The following is a 10,911-nucleotide window of genomic DNA, read 5'->3' as shown; positions in this document are numbered from 1 at the left end:
ACGACTAACCACACGCCCCTATTACACCGCAGCCGTAGCGTACCACCGCCGGCGTGCACCAGCCCGCCTCGATCGATCTCCATCGCCGTATTTGCGTTCGTCCCCCTCGTTCCGAGAGAGAGAGAGAGAGATGTGGCGCAGCTGCGTGTCGCGGGCTCTCCGCTTTCCATCGAACAAGGCGTCGATCGGCGGCGCATCGATCCGTTCCTCCCAGTCGGCCTCCAGAAACCTCTCCACCGGCTCGGTATGCGTCTTGATCCGTTATGGTTAGGGTTCTCGTTACATCTCTTTTTTATGGATCGGAGCGCTGAAATCCAACTCGCCTTTTGCTTCTTTTCGAATTCGTTCAAAAGTTCCCTATCTTTGTTGGCATTTCTGTTGGCCTTCCTTGTCACGTATGATCGCGATCGTCGTACTCCTTTATCATCTATCTAGCTCTCTTTTTGGTCCCCGAGCGATTTCTGTTTTCTTCCCATCTTCCAGTGATATGTTGACCCGCAATGCTCCTGTAATCAATAGGGTTTTGGATTGTTAAAGCTGCGTCCGCAATAAAGAAGGAGATTGTTGGCATTCCCTTTTTTTGCTATTGGCAACACCTTATTTCATACAACCACTAAAATGAATAAAATATATTTTTACTAAATAGAGCCCCCCTAAATTACCAATCATACCCTTGATTTCCACTACCTTTCATTTATCATGTTATCTTTTTCTCATCATTTTATGACACTGACAATGAAAATGCTCTGACGAGAATAATAATAATAATAATAATAATAATAATAATAATAAGGAAAGAAAATAGATGTTTTATGATAAGAGTTGAAAGAGTTTGTTGGAATTAAATGATGAGTTGGGGGCATTTATATCCATTTGTAAAGGGTATCTGAGGAATATTAAAAGTTCTTAAAATGATGTTGTAAATAGCAAAAAGAGGTTGCCAACAGAAATCTCCCAAAATAATAATTATGTTACTAATTAATTTAGTACTTCTTCATCTATTTGGTAGTTTGATACTGTTTTGTTTTGATTAGACTGATTTTTTTCTCATCATATGGCTTAGACTGATGTGGATTAAATTGTTATGTACGTTAGACTAATTTCTATCATATAAATGCATTTCAGCTTTTGGTTCTTCTTTCTTTTCTTTAGGTTTGTTTTTTTATGATGTTTACTTAAACATGAGTTAATCCTCATGGCTGCATTTCAACTAATGCTTCATCTGCTTTCTTCTTTTTAGGTCTATTTCTTTGTGATGTTTTCTATAACATGAGTTCATCCTTGTCTTTTAGCTATTTGTTCTTTCTAAAACGCATCTCATTTCTGCTATTGCGATGGCCACATTGATTTCATAGCTAATGACAATGTTTTTTTCTTTGGCTTGTGATTTAGGATGGGCGGAATTCGTACACCATTGTCGATCACACATATGATGCTGTCGTCGTAGGGGCTGGAGGTGCAGGTCTAAGAGCAGCCATTGGTCTCTCGGAGCATGGCTTTAACACAGCTTGCATTACCAAGCTCTTCCCTACTCGCTCCCATACAGTTGCAGCACAGGTTCTCAAATGTCAAAACCGAGAATCTTCGTATTAATTTTTTCTTCACAAACATTGATATTGATTATACATCGTGAATTTATCATGAGGACCTATTTATTAAAATGACATGAATTATATAACAAGAAAAAAAGAAAGAAATTTTGAAAATTATTGCTTTATTTATTTATTTTTCTTTTTGTTGCTTAATGAAAAGAAAATGCTTATAGAATCATTTATATCAACCTATTAAATGACAAATAGGCAATTGAACAGTCGTACAACAAAACCAAGACAGAGTTTGTGTACAAGAAAAAGATTGACACCATGATTTGCCTGTCCAACATCCCTATTCTACCTGTCTGGTTCAAAAGATGGTTGAAGCCAAACTCCCCAGCTATTTAGGACTGCAAGACCATTCTATTACCGCTGAGGCAGTTGATCTATATAGAGGACCTGCAAGGTCATCTGTTTTCAGGGAACTATTATAGCTGGGGCCTGTTGCAGCGTAGGGGTCCTTTTGTGTCATGATAATCTTTGCCAAATTGACACTTGGTTACTTAAGTTAACTATCAATTCAAAATGTCATGTCACTGAAAACAAAGTTTGTGATAACTATAACTGAGTTCTTTCAATGTCTGTGATAAAATTGTTCTATATGCCACTTGTATACAATTACCATGATAGTTAGAGTGCAGGATATCTGTATTTGGCATTATTAGGTTTGCCTGCAGGATAGACATACTAAAGAAATAAGTAAACAGTTTATATGTTATCTAATTTGTTTTCCCTGCAAGGTCACAATTTTTTAAATCTCAGATTCTCAGTTGGATTTTGACTTTGACAAACAATAAGTTTATCCAAGCATCTAACTAAAAAGTTAAGTAATATGACACAACGAAATAAAGCATTACATGCTAAAAAGTAAATGAGAAGAAAAAGTTCCTTCTGAAATGTTGATTTACACAACAAGAAGCTGCAATGTCCCATCTTGGCAAACTTCATTCAAAAGAAAAACATCAAGAAGTACTGCTAGTTTTGAAGTGCTGCCTTAACAAGCCAAAAACCTTTTACGTCAATGAGAAAAAAAGAGAGAGGAAAATGTAGGATATCTCATAAAAAGTTGTGAGGGCTCAAGTTACTTAAAAAATCCCACCATTTTAGGGTTGACAGTAATTATTCTTGGAATTTGTTGCACTGGGACAAAATCCTTGTCAGCATGCATTCCTATACTGACCAGTGACCACAACAATTTGGAGAGACAGATTATAAGATGCAAATTCCGAACACAAGATGCAAATACACATTCTGTAGACGATGCTACCAAGTTTTTCTCCCTATAGATAAATACTGCCAGTATCACTTGCCATACTGTGTGCAACTGGAATAAAAGGTTCCTATTGAGACAAACATAATTGACCTGTTCAGATAGTTGATGATTTTTATAGCATGTATTCTTTGTTTCTGCTTCTAGGATTTATTTTTCTTTATTAAAGCTGTTGTTATCTTTCTTTTTGTGGTTTAGTTGAGCTTGTATGTTGCTAACCATGGCAATACATCCAAAGCAGGGTGGTATAAATGCAGCTCTTGGAAATATGACTGAAGATGACTGGAGATGGCATATGTATGATACTGTCAAAGGGAGTGACTGGCTAGGTAATCAACTTTCTAATGAAATTTGTGTTTGGTACTTTTAAATTTTTTTTGCATGCGTTTGGAGCAGTTGCAGGATATTTATTTTATGGTACGGAAAACCTACATTCTAAAGCAAAATGAGGGCCCATAGTAGACCTAGAAACTTGTTAGGAGCAAAATGAATCAGAACTGGGTCAGATATGTATTCAAAAAGCAGATAAACAGCTCCTATGATGGCTAAGAAACAAAGAAATTTTAGTGCAGTGAACAGACAGCAGAGAAATTGCTTCTGCAGAATTATAGTAAATAGATGATGATAAGAGATACAATTTTAGAAGAACAAAACAGAAGGGGAGGGGGAAAAAAGAGAGGTAGAATAAATAAAATAAGTGATTGGCATTTAAAACAAATGTAAACTCACATAAATTTATTCAAATAATGATAAATCACCAAAGGAACAACTTCCTTTCAGAATTCAATTTGACTTCACCTAGGATTCTTGACTGGTTTCTGAAAGGAAGGAAACTATCTTCCTAATTGACCACTTAATATCAGTCAGCTGTATACCTTAAGTAGTTTAAGATCGATTCAAGTTTCTTATTCTAGAACAACTGACAAAACAAGGACTGCCACTATGAGCAAAACTCCTATCTAATTTCAACCTAGAATTTGGTCCAAATACATCAATTCTTCACTTTTTTGTGAATAAGAATAATTGATGATAGTTGCAATGTGAACACTAGAAAATTAAATTACTATGGCTAGTCTTCAAACAACTCAACATACATTTAAATCATACTTTGTCTAGAACTAATCCAGTCCTACTGCTTTTCCAACTTGCATTGTGTCCTCAAAGAAATGTTTTATGGAATACTTGTCTTTGAAATGTAATATTTAACTTAAACACTGTTTTCTCTTTGATTAATATTAAGTTTGCTTGGTCATATTGCACACACATGTATATTCTTGACATGCAATTGGTTTTGTGTTCCATCAGGTGATCAGGATGCCATCCAGTATATGTGCAGAGAAGCACCAAAAGCAGTCATTGAGTTAGAAAATTATGGGTTGCCTTTCTCAAGGACTGACGATGGAAAAATTTATCAACGGGCTTTTGGAGGTCAAAGTTTGGATTTTGGAAAAGGTGAAAATGCCTTGGTGCTTGTGCATTTCCATTCAGCCAGTTATTGGTACATATTCTTTGGCTCTAACTTCTCGACTTTTTTGGCATTTTAGGTGGCCAGGCATATCGTTGTGCATGTGCTGCTGATCGAACTGGTCATGCTTTACTGCATACACTTTATGGGCAAGCAATGAAGCATAACACCCAGTTTTTTGTCGAATACTTTGCTTTGGACCTTCTCATGGATAAATCTGGTAAGAGCACAGGTCATTTATCAATAATTTTGTATATATGCAAGCGGCACAGATCGAAGATAAGGAAGATGGAGAGATGAGGAAAATAAGTGATGGTAACAGAGTTTTTGGAGGAAGCTAGGTTGGAGGTTGGAGGAAAAGAGAAATTCAATAATTTTTTCATTAGATTTTCATTGGGTATCCAACTACCCAAAATGCAATATTTTAATGATAATCTCTTATATTCATTTTTAACTAGTGGATTTCTACCATATATGGCAATATGTAGTTACATAAACAAATACAGGGGCCAGGATGCAATGTTGAACAAAGGAAGGTGTAAATTGTAATATTGAGGAAACACAGGTTGTTAAGTAAATTTTTATTGAAATGATCATTTATGATCTAAATATTGTTAGATGAATACATGCAGAAATTCAACTTATTTTGATACTTCCACATGATCACATTTAGTATATAACTTGTGTCTTCTTATCTACTTGTTTGCCTTGCAATTGTTTGTCAACTATGTTTCAGGTGCTTGCCAGGGAGTGATTGCACTGAATATGGAAGATGGGACCCTCCATCGTTTTCGTGCTGCCAAGACGATCTTGGCCACTGGGGTACTAATATTCACCATGTGATGTATATTTCCATTTAACAGCAACTTTTTTTTTAATTTTTAAGTTGCATTTTGTTTGTTACAGGGCTATGGCAGAACATACTTTTCTGCGACTTCTGCTCATACATGTACTGGAGATGGAAATGCTATGGTTGCACGAGCTGGATTACCACTACAGGTTAGTCCATTTGTTTCCATGGTAAAAGAAGATGAAGTTTTCAGGCATGCTTGACTGGTTAGTCTTCCTGCAGGATCTTGAGTTTGTACAATTCCATCCTACAGGCATATATGGTGCCGGGTGTCTCATCACTGAAGGTTCGTACTCCGTAGTAGTTATATTGCTTCCAAGTTCTGCTTTCTACAATATAGTTGGTTTCATGCTGATAGTGATCGTCTAATGTATATAATAAATCTCGTGAGGCACACTTCTTAGTTTGCTTTCCATGTACAAATTTTAGAATATTAACTTAGTCTCATTACATTTCCCTATTTCACATGCCATTTTAGGATCTCGAGGTGAAGGTGGTATCCTTAGGAACAGTGAAGGTGAACGGTTTATGGAGCGGTATGCTCCTACAGCCAAGGATCTTGCATCACGTGATGTGGTTTCAAGATCTATGACAATGGAAATAAGGGAAGGTCGTGGCGTAGGTATGAACTGAATGATAATTGCCAATATCTTTGTTTGATGTTAATCCTATAACTATAGAGTCAGGTCATATGGTTTTTTCTAATATTCCTCAGGACCACTGAAGGATCACATTTATCTGCATCTGAATCATTTACCTCCGGATGTTCTCAAGGAAAGACTTCCTGGGATATCTGAAACTGCTGCTATCTTTGCTGGTGTTGATGTCACTAAGGAACCAATCCCTGTTTTGCCTACAGTTCACTATAATATGGGTGGTATACCCACAAACTACCATGGGGAGGTACTTTTGCTTATGGAACCAATCCTGAAACTACTTTTAGCTTTTCTCATTGCATGTTTTTAATTATGTTCTACCATTTGTTTTGTTTTTCAGGTAGTATGTATAAACGGTGATGATCCAGATGCAGTAGTTCCTGGTTTGATGGCTGCTGGAGAGGCAGCCTGTGCATCAGTTCATGGAGCTAATCGGCTTGGTGCTAATTCCCTTCTTGATATAGTTGTTTTTGGTAGAGCCTGCGCCAACAGGGTTGCAGAGATCTGCAAGCCAGGCATGTCTTCGTAATTCATTTTTAAGTGAGGTACAACTGATTGTGTGAACTGAATACCATAAGAAAATATCCTTATGGAATTTGCAGGGCAGAAACAGAAGCCTCTTGAGGAAGATGCTGGAGAAAGGACTATTGCTTGGCTGGACAAATTGAGAAACTCAAATGGTTCACTACCAACATCAAAAATTCGTCTAAATATGCAACGAGTGATGCAAACTAATGCTGCTGTGTTTCGAACTCAAGAAACTCTGAAAGAAGGTAAATCCTCTTCCCTTAAGAGGAAAACTTTTCTCATATTTTGTGTTTCTTGGTTAATATCACCTAGTAACTGTGAATTTTGTATAGTTTTTAAAGATGACCTAATCACATCGGCCAGATGAATATTATTCTGGTGGTTTAAGTGCTAATTACGTTATTCCCTGGCTTTAATTTTAGGTTGTCAGTTGATTGACAAGGCTTGGGAGAGTTTTCATGAAGTCAAAATCCGTGATCGAAGTTTGATATGGTTGTTTATTTTACAATTATTTATAATTTCACAGAATCCATCATTTATAATTTCACAATTATTTTCAAGGCTTCTGACATTTTCATTTGCTTGTAGGAATTCTGATTTAATAGAGACTATAGAGCTTGAAAATCTTTTGATAAATGCATGCATAACTATGCACTCAGCTGAGGCAAGAAAGGAAAGTCGAGGGGCTCATGCTCGTGAAGATTTTACGGTTGGATTTACTTTTCGAGAGATGCCTGATCAATTTTCTCTGCTTAATGTTGTTTTTTCTTTGACGTTACACCACATGTTCTTTTTTTGCAGAAAAGAGATGATGAGAAGTGGCTGAAACACACATTGGGGTCAGTATATATATCTGTTTTTCTATGTAAAACTAGCATCTTGACTTTGGATATTTAGAAAGAATGCAAAGTTCTAAAATTACTCCATGGTTACCTTGTCATATGTGCTGCAAATACTAAGTCTAGTGGAAACTGAAAACTCACAAGTTTCCAACATCACTCTTCTTTATGTGGAAATGAACTTTTTATAGTCATCAAATGTCTTCTATCATTATGGCATCAGAGACATTCAACGTGCATTTAGAAATTGTGTAGTTGATATGCATGGATGTTGAAATGTGCTCCTAACCCTAGAATTTTTAACATATTGGGAAAATTCAGCAGTTGACCTCATTGTTTGGTTCTCCATAGACTGTTAGATGTCATCTGTATCTATTTAAGGTGCAAAAGCAAAATTGCTCATGTGAATAGCAATGCTTGTGAGGTTATACATTGTTGCTGCTTGGGATTTTGGGCTACTTAGTGGTTCATGTCTATTGAATTTCTGACATAATCCACTTAGAGGGCATTTGCATGATGAATTAGATAATTGATTGCTTAAAAGCTAAAGATTTCCATTGTAACTCATGTCACTTCATGTTTTATTATTATATCTGTATAAATAAATGTTAGTTGAAGACATGAAGTCGTGCTTTAGTACTTTATCTGTTTAATCATTAGATATCATGATTCACAGGATTTGAATCAGTGTTGGTTTTGGGGATCAGGATCAGGATTGGTCAGATTGGATATGTGGTTTGGAATCTGCAAAATAATTTAAAAATAAGAAATTATGTAATAGAAAGAAGAACAAGAATATAGCTTAAAGATTGCTTTGAAAAAATTTATACTATAGAGAATAAATGAATAATAATTTGATGTTGGTCTTCTGAAATAAATATTAAACATTATACAAGAGATATTAGAAAAGGAGAAAGCCATAGGTTGTTAACCTCATAACCTACTCCAGATGATAAATTGTGGCTTTAGGATGTGATTTTGTTTGATAGTGATAGTCGCTAGCCTATTATTTCATCTTTCCTCTTCTTTTTTAATTGCTGTTGATAAGCGACAAAAGGTTTTCGATTGGTGAGAAATGGATGGTATAATGAGTTATGACATTCTAGCCAAGAAATCAGGGTATATTCGGACTCCCCTTGGCTGATCAATTGTAAATGGATTACGTGGATATCAGTTGTAAATGACATTCTAGCCAAGGAAAAGGGTTTGATTGGTTGACTTTGAACTGACAGATCAACTTTGATCCCGCCATCAATCAGATGAGATATGGAAGTGGGATTGATTAAATTGAAAATCAACATCCTGTAAAGCTCCAATCTGATCTAGTGGCTTGTGCTATTTGGTGAACACACACATACACACACGGAGTACTTTCTATCTGCTAATTTCAACTCTTGATGTTTGATTAACTTCTGTAATAAAGGTGTGATGTGTTATGATTGACTTCATAGGCATTGCTCAAACATGGTTATGGATATGATCCATTAATGAACTCCCATCTGATACCTTAGGTTGGCTCGACCAATAGGCTTTATCTACTTTGATGGCTGCATGTCTGGCTGACAAGCCAATATTGTTTAGGTGTGGATCATGAACATCGCATACTGGCATCATATATAGGTGATGTGGTGTGATTTATGGATAGCATTCATATGTCTGGGTGCATAAGCTCATGCTCGAACTGCACGCATTTGCATATGCAGGCGCATGAATTGCTTTTTAAAATCCAACACATGTCTAAGAGAATGTGATACGTTCTGAGAGCTATGGTCTTTCAGTTCAAGTATGATAAATTAGAAGCACGCAGAACATGCCCTTGTTGGTTATTGCAAAAATGCCAGCAACTTTGATTGATCTTCTGATAAAGGCAGTTTGGTGACGTAGTTCTCACTGTATGGAGGTTATCTTGAATAATGGCTTGGACCACGGCAATATGCATATGTGTAAAGGTGCTGCTACGTCAGATTTGGTGGTCAACACCGGATGATAGGTGGTGTTCTTTTTGACAGTTTCTATGCAAAGCTAGCTGGCCTCATGTCAGGATAAAACCTTTGCTTCCAACGGAACAAAGTTGATATTCCTGCAAGTTAGGGAAATTGGACAAGGAAATGAAGAAAGAGAGTCGCACATAATTTTTTGTTTTTGGAATCAGATACAAATTTTTGTAATAGTATATTTGATGGTGCTTTTTGTAAAACTAAGTGTGCCCGGTCGATATGCAACCCTGCTGATCGAAGACACTGATAGTATGCATTTCTATCTGTATTTAAGTAATTCATATTTCTAATGCGACTTTCTTCTTTTCCTTCTTTCCTTTGATAGGTACTGGGAGAAAGAGAAGGTCAGGCTAGCGTATAGGCCAGTCCATATGAACACCTTGGATGATGAAATCGAATCATTCCCTCCGAAAGCACGTGTATATTAATTCTTGGAATTTTCTTTCCGTGATTAATTTTTGACATTTACTTAGTTGCAAGAGTTTCGAGGTGTAATAAATTTGAGAACATTCAACTTGTATCGCGATGATATCCGCCTTCCTTGTTGATCTGTTGCAGAGCAACAATGCATCACAAATCATGAAGACACTCCCTTTCTCTATCTCAATAAGAAACAATTTATGTTATTATTACCGTCGCAATAGGTTTTCGTCATTTGGTCCTGTCAGATGTTGCTGATATGATATCAATGGATTCATCCATGCTTCTGTTGTGAAGGATCTTAGCAGGAGGACATGTCCTGTTTGCCTGCGGAGTGTTCCCCGTTCTTCTATCTTTGGAGTTCTCGAGTCAAATTGAGGTGAGCATAGATAATTCTTTAGCATGGTTGGATAGGAAAGGAATTCTTTTTATATGAGGAAGTTTAGGCTTCAGCTCTATCTATCTATCTATCTATCCGTCTCTCTTGTGCTCTTATAAGTCACACCTTCGTTTTGGTTTCGGTGGATTTTCTCTCCGGCATGCCCAACCCGAGATGGTTTATCCAAAAGCACGCACGCACACACGCACGGGCAGCAGAAAGAATCGCTCATGCATCAGTAGTACTCTTTTAAGAGGACCGTATCCGGGGACCAACAGGCTTTCCATCTCAGCCCTGTACACGGCAACACCAGAGTGCTTTGGCCTGACATGGGTCCAATCTTCCACACAGCTCACGGTTGGGGTCCAGTTAGCGAAGGGCGATGGTCCAAGGAGATCGATCGTTCGAGAGACAGAGAGAGAGAACTCCTGTTGGACAGGACAAGCGGAAAGATGCGCGCAGGGACAGGTAGACGGAGACAGCACGACAAGATCTACCGGTGGGGGCAGCACGTTAAACGGTGGAAAGATCCGTCAGATCGCCTCGCCGGCCCCGCGCCTTCTGTTCGATCAGGTGGCGCCCCGCCCGCACCTTCCACCCTCCCCCTCCCCCCTCCTCTTCTTCCTTTGCTGCTAAAACCGATCATACGCTTCTAATTCAGATTTTTCTTTCTTTTCTTCTTCTTTTGTAATCATAGATTCTGATTGTCCAGCGTATAGAATCTATCATAATTTTAATATGGGAAGCGAGTGGATTCAAAAATTCCACACTTCTTATTCTCTCTCTCTCTCTCTCTCTCTCTATAAATAAATATATATATATAAAGATTCGTGGCATGTGACTTGATGTGCAATTAATAATTTAAAATGATGAAAAAAGTGATTTGGTCAACGGTGATGATCATCATGTCACAAT

General features: G+C 37.4%; 1 protein-coding gene across 1 annotated transcript; it reads left to right on the top strand.

The window, feature by feature from the left end:
• The first annotated feature begins 12 nt into the window (after positions 1 to 12).
• Positions 13 to 9,826, top strand: LOC135677146 (succinate dehydrogenase [ubiquinone] flavoprotein subunit, mitochondrial-like). The gene is made up of 16 exons (XM_065189100.1): positions 13 to 244; positions 1,393 to 1,557; positions 3,104 to 3,191; positions 4,168 to 4,314; positions 4,407 to 4,547; positions 5,064 to 5,149; positions 5,234 to 5,326; positions 5,400 to 5,463; positions 5,656 to 5,799; positions 5,893 to 6,080; positions 6,174 to 6,348; positions 6,436 to 6,606; positions 6,784 to 6,853; positions 6,950 to 7,070; positions 7,163 to 7,200; positions 9,523 to 9,826. The coding sequence occupies exons 1-16, from the start codon at positions 131 to 133 to the stop codon at positions 9,623 to 9,625; spliced, it is 1,908 nt and encodes a 635-aa protein (XP_065045172.1). The 5' UTR covers positions 13 to 130; the 3' UTR covers positions 9,626 to 9,826.
• Positions 9,827 to 10,911: the final 1,085 nt, after the last annotated feature.

The sequence above is a fragment of the Musa acuminata genome, chromosome BXJ1-6 (genome assembly GCF_036884655.1).
Source record: "Musa acuminata AAA Group cultivar baxijiao chromosome BXJ1-6, Cavendish_Baxijiao_AAA, whole genome shotgun sequence".
NCBI lineage: Eukaryota > Viridiplantae > Streptophyta > Magnoliopsida > Zingiberales > Musaceae > Musa > Musa acuminata.
Note: the sequence above shows the minus strand (reverse complement) of the source record. Positions and strands in the feature narration are given on the sequence as shown.